The 19,444-nt window shown below is 38.6% G+C and overlaps 1 protein-coding gene across 1 annotated transcript; it reads left to right on the top strand.

Moving 5' to 3' along the window:
* The first annotated feature begins 17,771 nt into the window (after positions 1 to 17,771).
* Positions 17,772 to 18,179, top strand: LOC140340217 (pleckstrin homology-like domain family A member 2). The gene has a single exon (XM_072425273.1). The coding sequence runs from the start codon at positions 17,772 to 17,774 to the stop codon at positions 18,177 to 18,179; it is 408 nt and encodes a 135-aa protein (XP_072281374.1).
* Positions 18,180 to 19,444: the final 1,265 nt, after the last annotated feature.

Raw genomic sequence — 19,444 nt, 5'->3', positions numbered from 1 at the left:
GAAGACGTGTCGTGAGGACCTGCAGGGACCAGAAGGATGCAAGGGGACGCCAACGCAACAAGGTAAGTGGGGTTTTTTATTGTTTTTAGGGACCCTGAGTGTGACTTGGGATTACCGCTTTTAGCATGTAAAAAGAGTCACACTCGGGAATACCGCTAGAGGGGGTAAACTGTATACTTTGTGCCCAAATAGCGAACAGCAGTATTGTCCCTCTGGAATTAAAAAAGTATACCAATTGAGACTGTAGGAACTGTGGGAGAGTAACACCCAGTGTAGTATGTTACATATATTTTGGCCATGGCTCTGCCCCTTCTGGGACCAGATGAGCTCTTTTATTCAAGAGGTCAGTACACATACCTGCGGTTTCTTCGTACTGCACCATAATACCCATAATACCCTAATAAATCGGAAAAGGCCCTATTATTAGACACCTCATCATTGCGACTTAAGCTGCGTACACACGGCAAATTTTTCTCGCCCGATAATCGGTATCGGCCAATTATCGGGCGAAAATCTGCCGTGTGTACAGTCGGTCGTCGTCCATCGTCCGACGACCGTCCTGGCGGATCCATGGACGAGGGACGACGACCGATCGTAATGAAAGGGAAGGGGAGAGCGCGCAGCAGGGTGCCGCTCCGTCGCTCTCCCCCTCCCCTCTCCATAGAGCATGAACGGTGCTGTATGTACAGCATCGTTCATGCATCGTGCAGTCTTTTCTCATTGGAAAGGATCGTGAAAGATCCTTTCCAACGAGAAAAATTGCAGGTGTGTACGCAGCTTAACTCATGTATCCCACTATGCTGGAAATCCACTTGACCTCCAACAATAGGGTTATGGCTGCATAAATTAAATGACATGATGATTGCAGATCTTATGGCGGGTGCCCAGGGATCTTGTGACAAATTCATTGCCATCTGGGGCAGTTGGATGTATTTCAGAGAAAACCCCAGGGTTTATTTGCCACCAGGACCCTGCCCTTTCTTGAGATTGTATGACGTGCAAGTTGATTTTAGAGTTATGTGCCTTACTTTAAAATCCCTTTCAAAGAACGAATCTGCTTTCTACCTTCTCAGGGAATGTATTCTATGCAAATGTAAGGCCATGTACATTGTAGTGACTACAGCCACCACAGACTGATAAGAAACCTTAATGTGCATTTCCTGCTTTATTAGTTTGGTTATCTATGTTTATTGTAAATTTAAAAACCCTGAAATAAAGAATGTTTAAAAAAATAAACTGACTTTCTGTTTTAGTAGAAGGTCCAGTTTAAAGCAGAAGTAAATCCACTGCTGGCACCAAAGGCTTTGCCATAAATTGCAAATGTGCTGAGCATAATTGCACATTATGGCAATATTGCCTGCCACCCACCAACAACAGCGCTGTGATTGCTGCAATATCTCTCATTGCTCTGTAGCAGTCATTATCATATTCACCAATTTTCTTCCAAATGAAATCTTTGGCCATCTTGACTGGCTTGGTGAGCATGATGTAGCAAATACGTATGAGAGCTACATTATAGTTAAGTACTGAGCCTATATGTGACAGGCAGACAAAAGAGACCTCAAAGTCTCTTTTTCCACTTTAAAAACCTGCCTGTTGCTTAGCAGGTTTACTTCCACTTTAACCTTTGTATAAGTGTGCTGTTTGGAAAGCTATAATTGTACTGTTTTGCTAACTTTCTCCAGGTACTTTTGTAATGTGTCTGCATGCTCTACAATTTTTAATGACTACATCTCAACAAGTTTGTGTTTCAAATTCAAGCATACTATTTGGCTGTAACCTATTATTATTATTATTTCACTGTTGCTAATCAACATTTCCAAGCAGTTAGTAAATCAATGTCTTTGCTGTTGCTCGTAATATCACTCATAAGCAGTTTATTGCAGATGTAAGCCATCCACTATTTGCTAGGTCCTTGATAAATATGAGTTTACGAAGCTGTGGTTTATTCCAGAAAATAACCTTTGGGGTGTGGTGCTCAGAAGCCCTGTTTTACAAGTATATAGGGCATTAGGGAAAAAATCAACTTCCTCATATAATTAACCCTCTAAAGATAATGATTTTGTTCCCAGGCTTTCCACATAATCCTCCATCAAAGGGCTCTGTTCTATCTTTTCAAGGAACCAGTTAACTTTCAGTGACAGTTTGTGAGTTACAGTGCATATAAAAATAATTTGCTGTTTTATTGTACAATGGAGTATGTGTGACAAAGCCAGAAGACATTTACAGTATAAGGGCTGTCCCCTGAGAACAGGATACATATTGGGCCACATGGAGTCTTTTTGCCTAATGTCATTTATTTTAAAATGTCATATTATTGAAAAATATATTTTAATATGCATACAGGTAACACAACCTACCAGTTAAATATTTTAGCCTTTTTTGTGAAATTTTTTGTGGAACACCAATTATTCCCAAACACTCCTACTAAAACCTGTATGTTATCCCTCACATAAACAATGCTTAAAAAAGAGTCAGCGCTTGTTTTCCAATCTATTGACCAATCAGATTTAACCTGCTTTGGAAGGAATCAAAGCTCAATGACCTAGCACACACTTTACAGATGCAGAAATACTTCCTGAAATGTTTTCAATTCTGGTCTATAATTTAATATATTTTGACCAACACAGATTAGGTAGCACAAATAAATGCGATTAAGCATTAAGTAAAATAAAAGGATGTAAAAAGCATGTAATTAATTTTTTGAAGGTATTGGTTTATGGCTGTCTGTATCCCTGTGCCATTGTTTATAGTGAAAGAATGTTTTTTTTACTTCTGTCCAGTAGGAGAAATACAATCATGGACCTTGTTCCCTCTTTAGGAAAGTGCATTGCCATTATTATTGTTATTATTAAACAGGGTTGTTATGACGCCAACATATTACGCAGCGCTGTACATTTAATAGGGGTTGCAAATGACAGACAGATCTATGTTTATTGTAAATTTAAAAACCCTGAAATAAAGAATGTTTAAAAAAATAAACTGACTTTCTGTTTTAGTAGAAGGTCCAGTTTAAAGCAGAAGTAAATCCACTGCTGGCACCAAAGGCTTTGCCATAAATTGCAAATGTGCTGAGCATAATTGCACATTATGGCAATATTGCCTGCCACCCACCAACAACAGCGCTGTGATTTCTGCAATATCTCTCATTGCTCTGTAGCAGTCATTATCATATTCACCAATTTTCTTCCAAATGAAATCTTTGGCCATCTTGACTGGCTTGGTGAGCACGATGTAGCAAATACGTACGAGAGCTACACAGATTAGGTAGCACAAATAAATGCGATTAAGCATTTAGTAAAATAAAAGGATGTAAAAAGCATGTAATTAATTTTTTGAAGGTATTGGTTTATGGCTGTCTGTATCCCTGTGCCATTGTTTATAGTGAAAGAATGTTTTTTTTACTTCTGTCTAGTAGGAGAAATACAATCATGGACCTTGTTCCCTCTTTAGGAAAGTGCATTGCCATTATTATTGTTATTATTAAACAGGGTTGTTATGACGCCAACATATTACGCAGCGCTGTACATTTAATAGGGGTTGCAAATGACAGACAGATACAGACAGTGACACAGAAGGAGGAGTGGACCCTGCCCTGAAGAGCTTGCAATTTAGGAGGTTGTAATGCGTTTTACTGCAAGGCACAGAAACATAGCTACCTACATGGCTATCTGTTGTAATGCTGATCCCTTTCTTTACATTGAAAAAAGAAGCACACAAAAATGATAAAAATGCTTGCAGCATTGTGTTGTGAAAATGCTGTGCAGTGTCCCGCATCAGTGGGAACATAGGATATTGGCTTTCATGTCATTGCCATTGACATTGTATTTCATGTCATGTCATTGTAAAATATCAGTTGGATCACATTATTCACTAGTGAGATGTGATCATAGGACCCTTCACGCAAAAAACAGCTCTTTGATCACCTGATATATATATATGGTATTTCCATAACCATAAGCACACCCCTCACGGGACGACGCATGAGTATGATGGTAGCTTACTGAACTCCAGTGTGGAAGGTAGAAGCAGTGTGTCTATTACTAGGTTCATGTAAGTTAGTACAATATATATTGCCTGCCCAAAAATAGTCACACTGTTTAATATTTTGTTGGACCACATTTCATTTATTTTTCACGAAGAACCTTTTATTGATAATAGAAGATTAAGTACTGTAATGTCTTCTCTGGCACATCCCAAAGAATCTCAATAGAGTGTGAAGTTGTGTAGTGGCCAGTCTAGGTGTGAAAACTTCAACCCCTTTTCCCTAAACCACTCTTTCACAATATGAGTCCAATGAATTCTGGCATTGTCATCTTGAAATATGCAAGTGCCATCATGGAAGAACAAAGTCATTAATGGAAAAACCTGGTCATTCAGTATATTCAGGTAGTCAGTTGACCTTATTTTTTCGAGCACAAAATGGCATCGAAACCTGACCTACTCAAGCCCCCCCCAATCAAAATACTACCCCCATAGGTTGCATGATTTCACCTCTATTGACTTCAGACAAATAGAAATACTTCCTGTACAAATAAAGATAACAGTTCCTTCAGACCTGAAAATGGTTTGTGGGCAACTCAAGAAAGAAACACAGTTGGGTTGGAAAGGGAGACTGTTCATTCGGAAAGTTAGGGGGAATGAAAGCTGTTCACCACTGGCACCATACTTGGGGGAGGGACTACAAACCAAAATATTCACAAACAGCAATAAATCTCTGTGCTTTCTTAGCATTGAACAGCTGGCACAAATACAGATTAATCCTCTGGTCTTAACTGAGAACCATTGTAATTTTTTGCAATCCTATTTGATCACAGTTATTAAAAAAAATGTGTAATCCCATTTGCCTCTAAATACTGACTTAAACTGCTTTGGTTGCCTACATGCAATTTGTCCAGCCATGTTGTAAAATTAATAAATAGAATGCATGTTTTTGTAAAAAGTTCCATGTTTTCATGTCGCAACCAGATAATTTGCAATCCCACTTTTATTCTGATACCTGTATTTGAAAAATTACAGCATTTTAGGTTCATATGTAATCTTGTAGATAAGTATCACCTGCAAAGTAGACATTTGGTAAAGGTTAAGAAGTAGGAAGATCTTTTGTGTTGATCCTCCTTATATTATACACCTTAGAATCTCAAAACTGTTTGGTTGCTGGGATTACCCTTTTCAAGATTTCTACATTCCCAGACTCTGCAGATTTCTACAGTCCCAGACTCTACCCAGATAATACAACTTTGGCAAACAAGCATTAACGCTCATTTATTTTATCATTATGAATCATATGGATGTACAGCATGTGTGTGTATATATTGGTTTTTGGCATTGTCTTTCCTGTCCTCCCTGTGACACATAATTGGTACAGCTACTCTTCCCGAATTCTAGAGAATATAGAATAAAGCAAAACAGGAAAAGTGAAAAACCTTTAAAATGTACCCAAAAGGTGTGCAGATCCAGGAACTCAACTACAGAAGTCTCACCATTACAATCTCCTAAAGGGCTTTACCTCTTCAGTTTCTATTAAAAACTGTAAAATCGCTATTGTATGAACCGATTCCTTAAGTATGTGAAGTAGTTACATATCCACCTATTGACATTTTTCAGCAGTGAAAGGAAGCATATCATGTAGCTTTCCAAAGCTGTTTCTATGACTTAAGACCTATTTTTACACTTACTAACTAATAATTGGGTTTAAAATATAATTACATTTAATTTTTGAAAATGACCCATGAATACTACATATGCTTCATTGCATCCACCCTCGAAGAGAGGATTATCTAAAGTAACCCAGATTATTTTAAGTACATGTACAATGTAGACAGAAATGAGCAATGACTTGAAAGTCACAATTAACAATATGTCATTATTATCTGATATTAATATGTATGTTACGCTTATACGAAAGCTTTTTTTATTATATGTGATGCCTTTCAACCCTGTCACTCAAAAGGTATATTTCCTAAGTAATGCTTTCTGTGTGACAAGATCAAACTATAAAATTTTTCCAGCAGTCATTGGTGTAACACAGTTTCAATGCTGAAAATGTTATATATATATATATATATATATCATATAACATTCTTTGAAAACTCTTACATTTTAAAAACAACACATAACAATGGCCAATGCATTCCTGTACCTCTCAGGGATCATATAAGGAACTTGGGGTGTATATTTATAAATATCAAAAGTTTTGATTAAATTTTAGTATTCATAACAAGTTCATAAGTTTTCATGTTTGTTCATTATTTAAGTGTATACTTGTTGGTAAGTGTAAACATTTATAAATAGACCCATATATATATAAATATATATATATATATTTATATATATATATATATATATCTATATATATATATATATATTTAAAAAAAGAAGTACAATGGGAAACAAATAACCATTGTTTAATGATATAATTGATAGCTGCCCCTTTTTAACATTTGGTTTTGTTTAGGTATTTTCCCAGTTACTTACTGTAGACTGATTTACGAACTCTGCTGGAAATCTGTTCCATGCAACCACTACTCCTCTGGTTAAAATTAGTTTTAAACTTTGCTTCTGGTACTCTTTGGTCATTCCCCTCTGTTCCTAATAAAGTAATACTAAAAATACACCCTTAATGTATTTAAAGGTTTCAGTTCATATTTACATACACAAAACTGGTTTAACCTTCTTGGGTAGGCACAAAGTTTAGGAAATGGGCAGCTTCTGATCTCCAAAGTAAGTAACCTTTTAAGGGGCACTACAATAACCTCCAATATATGGGGTAAACTCCTCCTCCCACCATCAAAGAGGAGGTATGCCAAGCAAGTGTGGTAGTGTCAACCATTTGAGCCCAATGTTAGGGTAATTTCCCTACTGACCACCTACTTTAATTGTGCCTTTACTATTGGCCACCAAAATAAGGAGCCACTTCTGCATTGATTACTGATATACGAAGGCACCAAAATAATCACAAGTATAAGTGGGTACTGATCCACTTTCCACAAGGTAAGGGGGACCTTTTCAATTGACTACCAATTAATAGAAGGGTGCAGCTTTCCACTAACTAACAACGTAATTTTGGACATTACACTGACCATTCTGTACAATGTATATCCCAGAAAACATACAACATTCCAGACTGCAGCACTGTTGTAGTATAGAGGAGGCGGTGGTAAAATAATTTGTCCTGGGTGTCAAATAAATTAGAATATACTGGAATATACTGTAGTCATAACTTTACCCCACTTTGGAAATTTGTTAATGTAAACTTTGAAATTAAGCTTGCCTTGTAATGGTAATGGTCACAAATCTATGTATACTTTACAGGGGATTGCAATGTTACAATAAAACTAGGTAGGGCAGGAAAAAGAAGAGTGTGGGAACATATTGACAACAGAAGGCAATACTATGACAGATGGGATATTGAATAATTATCATGCCACACTTTGGAAAACCACAGGTGAAACCTAACTGGTGGTTTACTGCTGTATTGCTACAGCAGTGAAAACTGTCCTCATATGATGCTTTTATTAAAGTCTAATGGGGAATGTGATCATTGCACTCAAACTTACAACAAAAACAATCTTACTACAAGGTACACAGACCCTCCCCAAAAAAGTGAAGCCCCTCCACTTCTGTGCATGAATTGTGAGCAGAAGAGGGCTTTGTCCTGTAATAGGTAAAAAAAATGCCAATTGAACGCATACACAGTGAGATCCGCACTCTTTTTTCCCATTTAGAGCAGGCTACATCACCCAATCTCAGCCAGAGGAAGAAAAAAGATGGAGGAAGATGGCGGGACCCGGCACTCCCTCCATGTTGGGACAAAGGTAAATTCCAGGATGGCGCAGGACCCAAATGAGGGCAGTGCCAGTGAAATAGGGAATTCTGCGGAAGTAAAGGTGTGTTTTTTTTTTTTTAGTTTCGTTTTAATAGGTACAGCATATAGTACATTACAAGAGTTAGGCCTCTTTCAGACTTGTATTAGAAAACAGGGCAGTTAGCATTTCTTAAGAGCATAGCAAGCTGCTGTTCTGTGCCCAGGAGTGACAAACCACATCGTAAGATAATGCCTTTGCATGTGTTGCCCTTGCAATTGCTCCAGAGAAGGAAAAGTAACCACATGTCCAAAACTAACTTGTTGCTTTCAGGACCACACTGAGATCCACTGCAGTCACAGCCACAAATGCTTTCAAACACATGAACAAAATGGTTCCCAATTGAATGGGATTGATTGGGACTGTGGTTGAGTATGAGCATGAGTCAGCCTCAGTCTGAAATAGCTCTAACAAGTTTAGGAGCTGTACATGGTAACTAATCAGAAGACAGATCATTCTGGAGAACCATCATTTCTGACATGATGGAAAATTATCTTGGAAATGATAAAAATTATTATTATTGTTCAGAGAAGATGAGTGGCCAGGGGAATAAAGATGACTTAAAGCAGAACAAGCAGTATATGATGATGGGGAAGTGTGCAGCAGCATTGAATAATGCCAAAATGAGGATGTTGTGGGAGGGCCCAGTGGGGCATTGTACTAGTGGGCATGTGATTATAGAGAAATATTGGGTGAGAGCAGTGAGAGGTGGGCAGAAATTATAAAGGTACATGTGTAAAACACTGGTGGTTTCATTTGGAGAGGCACTTGGCAATTAGCTATGGGTATTGCATTGCCCTGTGCGGCCAAGCTGAGGTTATTTTTAAATAAACAACAAAGACATTCCTTGTATTTATTTTAATCTTTGGTTAAGTGGCCTGTGCAGGTTCTTTGTTGGCATAGCAGGCTGCACGTTGTTGGGCTCTTATAGTTCCCATATCCATTTCTCTCTCTTCACTCTGTTAACTTCCGTTTCATTGTAAGCTTTGGCACCCATTAACTGTTTATCTTTGTTCTGCCGGTGAATGAGGAGAGCATGTGAAAGAAGTTGAATGAATAGGGTTTACAAAAGCTTTAATACTGTAAAAGTCACATACTGCCAGCCAGTGACGGTGAGTGGAAGCTACAGAGACAGGCCTGTTTTTGGTCAGGAATTTATCTGTGTTGCATGAATGGGGTTGAGATATTAAGAAAATAGGTATCATTTTCACTTCAGGTCATTCACCCTTTCACAAACAAAGTGTACGTTATTTAGAATCCTCTGTGGCTATGGAACAACTCCCTGTTAGTCGCCAGTAATAAGTTATGTACTAAGAAAGGGCTGTGTTTAAGACACTGTCCCTAGATATTCTCCAGTGCTCATGGTTTTGACTTTGGGAGTATGAAGCAGTTGTACTTTCAGCTTTTAGTGCCATAAAGTATAAATGAAAAAATACCTGTAAATGTCAGTAATGTCTAAACGCTCCCCTACTGTACAGCAGGCCTTTGTTGGAGCAGTTTCACCTGACAAAGGTATTTCTGTTCTTGCTGTCATGTATTGACAAAAAAAATTGGAGGAAAAAAGCAAGGGTTTTCTTGGCATAAATAAAATGTGTAAGGGACTGTTTTTTTCTAACTGCTAGCTGAGTTGTAACTTTGTAAATTGCAAATAAAGCTGTTGAAGTGTTTCCTGCGATAGTGGCCTTAGAAACCCCACCAGGATATAAGGAAATGCAGGAAGTGCAGTATCAGAGATGAGAACATGCGCTCAGCCAGGGTAGGTGCCTGCATCCCTTCCAGAACACACTGACTGCTGTGCCTGTGTGTAGCGCAGTATTATATTATTCCCCTCTGTATTAATGGGGTATATGTGATATCTGTTATCAGAGAATATTACCCTCTGTATTAATGGGGTATATGTGATATGTGTTATCAGAGAATATTACCCTCTGTATTAATGGGGTATATGTGATATCTCTTATCAGAGATCACTTTGGGAAATCCCTACAGTCAGTGTATCCGCTATATACACAAATTTGCTCTGCCCTTTCAGTTATCATTGCTGATCTGCACCCTCTGTCTAGTTACATCTAGCATAGGTTAGGCATCCGATGGCCCATAGGTAGCAGAGGTCCGGTTGCATTGTTAGATTAGTGTGATTGCTAGGGTCTAAGTGGTATTGCAGATAGATTGTTCCTGAACTCCAGAGACTTTGCCTGCATCCCTGCAATCCAGGATCACAGCATACACAGCCCATTTGTCAGTTGGAGGATCTCCTTGCAGTTTTCAGGATCATCTCATCAGGACATCTTTGTTACCATCAACTACAGAGGTCTCTGCAACTCATCCTGACACTGATCATAACTGGAGGTATTTGTGGTTATAGACTATATATATACCTGGGTACATCTGTGCAAATGTGCTTGATATGTGTACTCATTGATGTTTATGGGTTGTAAATAATGTTATTACTGTTTTGAGATATAAAGCTTACAAATCCAAATCCAACCTGTGTGTTCATTTAGCTGCAATGGTTAATGTTGTATGCTGGGTGTAGTGGTTCCTCGGGTGCTGTTTAATATTACTGTTACATTCAATTTGAATCTTTTACTTTGGATCCTAACTGTAAATAATTATTTTTTTCTATGTTTAATATATCTATGGAAAAAAAATTGGGTTTTAAGATATATATAATACACATTTTATTATTTATGTAAAAAAACTCTTTTCAACTTTTCAACTCCTGTTACAATATAGGTGTTGGCTTAATAGACAGATAGATATTGCAGGATAGGGGACCCCTAAACTATTTTATTACTTGCTGTCATGAAATAACAAAGCTCTGCCACACACCACAGATATGTATAGCAGGACAGGAAAACTAATTTTACATCTCCGCTGCAGGACCTTAAGACAAACATTGTCCTTCCTCCTTGGAACTACACAGTGAAAGGTGAAGCAGCATGAGTTCATCTCTGTCACTTTGGTATCTCCTTTTATTTTCATGCTCCTTGCGCTGAAGCACATCTGACTAGTTCCTTGTGCTGCTCCTCAGTTCCACTGTACATGAACTGCAGAGGCTGACATTGAGATAGGTTTTAATATCAATACTGCTTGTATTTACAAAAACATACAATAAATGATGTTTTACTAAAGGCAGAGATGCATTCATTAGTGTATTTTATAGATGCCTGGAATTAAACGTCAACATTTATTAGCAGCTTACATTATGGATAATGCCTGGATTGTGGAGCACCATTAATAAATGTAAAAAATTTACTTATAAAATGTACTTTTGTGCATTGAATAGATGGAGTGGTCCTGTCCTAAATGTAAGATTGTTTCATTGTAGTGCAAGATTGGTTCCCTGCACCTCCTAGTATAGCCGATAGCATTGTATGTGAAGTGAAATGTGAATATGGAGCCATAGAGTTTGCTGCCTGTTCTCCTAGAAGAACCTGTGGGATTTATGACTTGCTGATGATTCAAAATGTATGGCAGGAAGAAACAGTCCCTAAATTCCAGTTGTACTCTTTACTCAAGCCCTCCTAATGTTTGTTAGTGATAGAATCAAATCCATGGAAGACATTGGACAGTGAACTAGCCAAAGTAGGTTGGCTGCCATTAACCCCAGTAGGTTAGGTATGTGGGCTGTTCCAGCCAAATCAGTTCCTGGATAGCAGTACTTACTATATTTCTCTGTAAAACCTTATAAAAAATAAAATCGAATGTACCACATAAGCTATTGAAAACTTTAAAACATTGCCAGTTATAGTATTTACTTGTGATTATTTATTTGTGATTGTTTAGGATGTCTGTGTGGTTTGTGATTCCTCTTTTTTTAATGTATTCACTTTCTATACAAATTTTGTTATTTATTTCCTTCCCTAATTTCTAGTGAATTTACCTGATAGAGATTTGTTGGCTTGGAAACAGATTTTGGTGCAGCACTTTCATTTGGGCACAAAAGGGAGTGGAAAGGAATTTGGGAGTAAACTTTTCTCTTCTCCTAAATTATCATCTCTACAGGCCAACAAAAAACCCTGTTGTGGCTACTAGGGTTGTGTGTTGATATTGTCATTGTACTACACAGTAACATCCTGTTGAGTCAGCAATTGTTGTAAATGGAGTGAGAGTTTAAAGTCTCTGTGTGCTAAGTTACCTGATTTTTTCAGATCAGCTGTTGCCCTTTCATTATCCTCTATCCAAGCAGAGACATCTACCCTAACAGTAGCTATCTCCTCCTTCACTATTTCCTCCAGTCTACCTATGCAGGTTGGAGGATCATTTTTAGTGGGGAGAGTGTCCTTAGATGCAGGGCCCGAAGGGTGAAGTGTGTGCCCCTGGTCTTCCTGGGTCTACAAGGTTGGGTCTACAAGGACGTTTTTAAAAAAGCATGTAAACGTTCCTACTGCGTTTATATGCATTTTTATGCACTTTTATTAGCGTTTTAAAGCTTGCCTTTAAAAGGCTGAAAAATGTCTATGCCGCGTTTTCCCGCATTTACGGTTTATGTGCTTATAAACACAGGAACACATGGGAAAATGACCATCGAAGTCATCAGAAGCGTTTACCTCAGTTTTCCTGCATTTTTGGACGTTTTCCAGCAGTGACCCCGTGTTTGAATTTTTAAAAGGTTGCAAGCAACGTTATAGATAATGCTCATAAACGTGCCTCAAGGGACCATCCTGGTGTAGATTAGCCCATTGGAATGCATAGGAATTTAAAACAAGGGCTTTTAAAGCCTCAAGGTAAATGCTGGGGAAAACGTCCGTGTTTTAAAGCGCGGTATAACGCTGGAAAACGCCCCAAAACGCATGTAAACGCTTCCATTGATTTAGGTGTTTTCCACGTTTTTAGGCATTTGAAACGTAAACTCATTAAAACCCCAGGAAAATACGTCACAAACGTTTTCCACCGCTTTAAAGGCAAGCTTTAAAACACTAATAAAAGTGCATAATAATGCAAAGAAACGCAGTGGGAACGTTTACATTCATTTTTAAAAACGTCCGTGTAGACCCAGCATAAGAGTAAGTGATTTAGGGAGGGGGCTAAGAGAGAGAAAGAGAAAAAGAGTAAATTTTTACTTTTCATAAAAGAGTAGACAATGCAGTGCGAGATCAGGTGACATAGCCAGAACAAGGAAGATGAAGCAAGATGACGGTGCCCGGCACTTACTTTATGCTGGGACGAAGAGGGATTAAAGGACAGCGCGAGACCCGATCGAGGACATTGCTGAAGGAATCTGCAGAATTAAAGTTAAGTGTGATTTTTTTTTATTTTCAGTTTAGTTCCACTTTAGGCCCTATATGCTGTCAGCTCCTAGATGGTATACTCTGTACCAACCCTAACCAGAATGTAAAACCCAGTGCCAAGATACTGGCAAGGGTATTATTTTTCTAATCAATAAAACTCAGTGGTATATATACCTTGAAGCATGAGTTCTGCAATGTGCTGTAAATGCTTTGCTTCCATCTTAACAGCACAACACAGAGATTCTGCAGGAACAGTGATCCAACAGCAACACTCTGTAGATATGTTCGGTTCATATAAAACATATCGTCTATTTCACCTTATCCTTAAAGCTCTAAAGATGAAAGTGATTATCAGATGAGAAAACAATTTTTGGTTTGTAAAGGAGTGAATCTGACATTTACTGAAATATTCCCTGGGGGAGACCTTTCAGGTCCATGTCTTTCAATGGCATTAATTGATTGTCAATCAGGGGATGTTTAATTGAATGTCTGGTTCATTGCTTTATAAAATGACCACTTAGTGTATACAGTAACTTTTGCAGACATCCCTAAATCAACCAATTTTAGTGGCAAATCACTTGTCAAATTCAGATTTTCCCAACTGATTATAATTGTTTTTAAGATAAAATCACTACAAACGTGTAAGCTCAAAACATACATTTCGCAATGGCTGCAAAACATATATATATTTATGACTAACTAAACCCCATGCAAACATCATTAAATCTTGATTGGCGTGCAGTACTGATTGTCCTTATCCTGGTCTGCTGTGTGTTGGACTGTGTAGGTGATTACAGGGAATTTATAGGAGATATATTTGTACTAATTATACAAGCTATGAATAAAATAAGTGTAATGCTTCATGTATTTATAACCCCATTAAAGGCTAACTACAATATTAAATAATTTTGCTGGTCCCCTCCCTGTTTGGAGTATGTTTGTAGTAGGTCATACACACCTAAAACAAGTTCCACAGAGGTATTCACTTTTTTTCACTCAATTAAATCATCTCAAACCTTTTTTTATGCCTATGTACATGTGTCACCTGACCACACAGTTTCTTACATGATAAAGAGGTATTTTTCACATTGTGAACAGATATAATAAAACGCTATGTATGATATATTAAAGGACACAAAAAAGAATTGTTAAATCAGAATTAAATCTCAAAGAGGAACTATACTCAAAAATGAAAAAATAAAAACATACTTACCTTTAATCTCCTGAGCGTTACACTGAGGTCTAGATTTCTGTACCAAAAGTGATCCACTGTTTTGAAATTTTTTTTTTAAATTGTAGACCTGTAACTTACAGAAATATGTCCGAACAGGGGTTCTAGTAGATATTATGAATATAAAAAATGTTTAAAACACACAATCATTTAAAAAAAAAAATTACTTTTAATAAAATTTAAGGAAAAACACAAAAATCAGCTTAAACATGACTACATAAAAAAAGCTTGAAGCCATGGCAGGGGGGGTCAGGCAGGCGGTGATGTCCAGGTCCAGGCAGAGATGTCAGAGTCCAAGCAGAGGTCAAAGCAGGCGGAGATGTCAGAGTCCAGGCAGAGGTCAGGGCAGGCGGCAGGCAGAGATGTCGGAGTCCAGGCAGAGGTCAGGGCAGGCGGCAGGCAGAGATGTCGGAGTCCAGGCAGAGGTCAAAGATGCGAAGATCAGCAAAGGTAAGATAAGACACAGTGTTAAGCTACGTACACACTTCCAATTATTATCGTTGGTAAACGAACGATCCTGCACGATATCTGCGAACGATCGTATAGCACCGATCCTGTACATACAGATAACGACACGATCGTTCGTAGATATTGTACACACAATAGATGCGATCGTTTGAACGATACAGGAAGTTACATGCACCACAGGAACGTTCGTTCATCACGCATGCTCAGACCATGGACGATCAATGAACGATCGTACACACGAACGATGGTCAACGATGGTCGTCCAATCCGATCCGCCGGTCCGGTCGTTCATTTCCAACGACTTTCCTCGTTTGTCGGCGTCGTTGGTTACTTTTTTTACGAACGATTTTTGCCCAATCGATCGTTCGTCGTTCGTTCGTCGTTCATTTTGAACGATAAAAATTGGAAGTGTGTACGCAGCTTTACACACTAGCCATCCAGGGAATAAGTGGCATTTTTTAAAACTTTGATTCTGTATTTATTGGGGTTTGTTTTGAATTATTTTGTATTGATTGGATACGGGAGTTTGTATCCAATCCAATACAAAATAAGAATTTCAATTTCCAAGTTATTTACTTTTATTTTATTTATTTTTTTATTTTTTTGTATTGAATTGGATACAGGAGTTTGTAATCAATCCAATACAAAATGAGCGTTTGAATTTACCAGTTATGTACTTTGTATTAATTTTATATTATTTTGTATTGGATTGGATACGCAAGTTTGTATCCAATCAAATACAAAATAAAAAATTTGAATTTCCAAGTTATTTACTTTTATTTTACTTTTTTTTATTTTTTGTATTGGATTGGATACGGGAGTTTGTATTCAATCCAATACAAAATGACAGTTTGAATTTACCAATTACACACTTTGTATTTATTTGAATTATTTTGTATTGGATTCAATACAGGAGTTTGTATTGAATCCAATACAAAATGAATGAATGACTTTCTATTTGAATTTCCCGCACACGCGCCGACGTCATCACGCACGCAGGGAGGAGCCGTCCGTTTTTTTTTTTCTCCGCCAGACGGCTTCTCCCTTCAGAGATCATCCGGCGCTGGAATGAGAAGGACGTGGGACAATCAGCGGGACCAGGTAAGATGCCGGGCGGCGGAACACAAGATGCCGGCCGGCATCTTACCGGTCCCGCTGGCACCCGACGCTGGAGAGGGAGATCGACGGACGACGCTGGACAGAGGACGACGCTGGAATACGAAAACGACGCTGGATGAGCACAGGGGGACCAGGTAAGTATGGATGGGAAAAATCTCGGGGTTAACCATCCTAGCCGTTTTTTTTTGCCCGTACGAAGGTCGGGCTTAACGGCTAGGTGGTTAATCCCGCAGGGCAGTCCGATCACTCTGGGGGTGTCTGGTATCTGGTCCTGACAGCTGTCGCTCTGGGGGCTACCATCTTTGTCTTCTCTTCTGGGTTCTTCATCCTACGTCACCCGATCTAGGCACGAGATCGGGTGACATAGGATGAAAAAAAAATTTGCCTATCTCAGTGCGCATGCGTGAGATTGGCAAATTTGTCTTTTTCAGCAAAAAGGCTCCTTCTGCGCATGCCTGAGATGCTTGAGCATGCGTAGAAGGAGCGCCCAAGAGCCTCCTGGGATGCCTGACATAGGTATCCCGGAAGGCTTTGCGCTCCCATTCATTCTCGACCGCCTAGGCGACCAAGAATAAGGGGGCGGTGCTGCACCTTTTTTTTTAAACAAAAAAAAAAAAGGAACAGGACATCCCATAGCTCTTCTGTAATTATACAAACAAACCTGTTTGCAATTGTTCTGGCCTGGGTAATGAAGATAATAATAATGGGAACATGCAGGTAACTTTATTTTTATTTTAGAAGATACATAGTACCACTTTAAGTTTACCTAACATTTAAATTGTGTTTTAATTGGATACATTAAAAAAATCATGTTTAGTGTTTCACAAAACATTGAATGATAATCCATATAAAATACATGTAAACCATATGTAAAATGCACTGCAACCACATTGTATATAAAAAACAAAAACAAACAAAAACACAAAAGGTGTACATATAGTGCCCAGGAAAAGATATACAATGTTCACTGAACAGCATAAAGCACATTTACAGATTTCTACTTCCATGAAAACAAATTTTCTGCATGCTGGTTTCACAGTCTCTCCAGAAGATTTCAATAAACTCCCCCAGGTGGAAGAAGGCTATTTACATGCACAAAAGCCATTGTGATAACTATTAGGTAGACACAGGGATTTTATCTTCGGTTGTGTTGCTCACTGCCATTGAGAATTGATTAAATCCTGACCTATTTTTGCGCTGGCTTCTTGTCAATAGTTTTTTTTTTCTGCAGCGTGTTTAGCTGCCATCCATAGAGGAGGAGCCAGCTGGATCTCCCAGGCAGTGTATAACTACAGTCATCCTATTACAGTGGGCAGATTGTGTCTTGCAGCTGTCAGAGTGATTGGGGTGAACTTGCAGCGTCTACCTAGTGTGTATTCGATCCCACCCAAAGGCTTGGGGCAGGAGAGAGGAGGAGAGACAGCCTATTCTTCATGCACACAGAGCTGTTTGTGCAAACAGTTGTGTTCAAGCTGCAATGATCTCAAGAGCTAGAAGGCAGACAAATTCTGCTTTGTCCCTTTACTTTTAACTTTGTACCTGGAATCCTGCACTCTTGTGATACTGTACCTGGAGTCCTGCACAGATTTTACACAGAAAAGGAACCACAGGCGTCTACAACAAAGGACAGTAATTCTGCAAAACAAAAATGCAAATATAGCGTCACAGGTGAATTTTTTTCCTACTTAGAAGAAAACCACATAGAAGACTTCAGATTTTAAAATTTGGGGGACCGAAACATCAAAATTGATGGCTCTAAATACATAATATTTTTTATTTTAATTTGAAAATCACCAACAAAGTTTAAGTAATTTTCAGCACTTGAAAAAAAATTGGATTCAGATATATGATATGATGAATCGTTCCGCTGTTGCATCAACTATAGCCATCAAAGAAGGCGACTTAGAAAAACGCAGCGATAGTTTTCTACAGCTATGGAAAAAGCGGCGCTGTGTGTTGACCGCAGATGGTTTGCATTTTTATACGGACCCTCGAAAAAAAGGAAAGGCCAAAATCCTGCGTTTTGATACTCTTGCCAAACTGGAGTGCGTAGAGAGGAAAGGGGAGAGAGTGTACTTTACGCTGGTCACTATGGATGGGCAAGAGATAGACTTTCGCTGCCGGGAGCGCAGCCGTTGGAACGCAGAAATCACACTAGCCTTGGTGGGCTTCCAGAACCGAAAAGCTGTACAAGAGCTTAGAGCACGAAAAGAACACGTGGCCAGAGATGCAGGGGAGCGCTTTAGAAGCTGGGGTCCATGACTTGTTTCAAAAAAGGTGAATTCTATGGTAAAATTCACAATTTTTATTAAAGTGCTGGAAGTTTTATGTTGATAGGAGCATTCAGCACTAACATTATGTTAGCAGTTATTTGATGCAGAGCATCACTTCTCAATGTGTGTTGAATTAAGGCAGCTCATTCATTTGAAGGGGTTGTCTATGACACCACAACAGGCCTAAAATCATATCTGCAATAATTTTGTGGGATTGTAGAGCACCACACAAAAGCGCTGCAATGTAGGTGTGTTGCAGAGGTGCATTGGGGTTTTATTCACATCACAGTATCACAGCGGCACATCAATGCAAGTAACATGCATTATTATGCATTGTAACTGGTGCATCTCAAAGAATGGGCCCAAATATTAAACTGTACATTAACTCTCTCTGTAACCCTTAAACTTACTATCTCTGTAATACTAACACTAGCCCTATGCAAACTTATCTCTGTTTCTCACATTGCCTTTGCAGGCATCCTTTGTGCCAGGGAGACCAATTTTACCAAGTGGTTGTAGTACCAAACTTTTGGTATCAGACTACTGATAAATTTTCTAGTTTTCTAATTTGCTAAACATAGAAGGTTTTTTTAGTGAAAAACTTTTGAAAATAGTTGTCCTTTAAATCATTTATGTATACATACCATGACTAGCTTTTTCTTTAAACATTAATATATAACAAGAACCCCAAAGGATTTAAGAAGCAGCCTATTTTGTACTGGTTTAACTTTATTATTATTATTATTATTAAACAGGATTTATATAGCGCCAACATATTACGCAGCGCTGTACATTAAATAGGGATTGCAAATGACAGACTAATACAGACAGTGATACAGGAGGAGAGGACCCTGCCCCGAAGAGCTTACAATCTAGTAGGTGGGGGAATTTCACACACAAAGGATGTGAGATATGTAGTGTGGGAAGTAGTGATGGTTTCAAATGACAGAAGAAGCCGGGTAGGCAAGTTTGAAAAAATGGGTTTTGAGTGCTCTTTTAAATGAGCAGAAAGTAAGAGCAAGCCGAATAGGACGAGGAAGACCATTCCAGAGAGTTGGTGCAGCTCTAGAAAAGTCTTGTATTCGTGCGTGTGATGAGGTTATGAGTGAGGAAGTCATTAGTAGGTCATTGGAGGAGCGGAGAGAGCGGCAAGGGGAGTATTTTTTAACCATGTCAGAGATGTAAGTGGGACAATAACTGTGTAGGGATTTGAAGGCAAAGCACAGGAGCTTAAATTTGATTCTAAGGTGAAAA

Source organism: Pyxicephalus adspersus, chromosome 11, assembly GCF_032062135.1.
Source record: "Pyxicephalus adspersus chromosome 11, UCB_Pads_2.0, whole genome shotgun sequence".
In the NCBI taxonomy this organism is placed as follows: domain Eukaryota; kingdom Metazoa; phylum Chordata; class Amphibia; order Anura; family Pyxicephalidae; genus Pyxicephalus; species Pyxicephalus adspersus.
The sequence above is the reverse complement of the archived record's forward strand: the minus strand, read 5'-3'. Positions and strand labels throughout refer to the sequence as shown.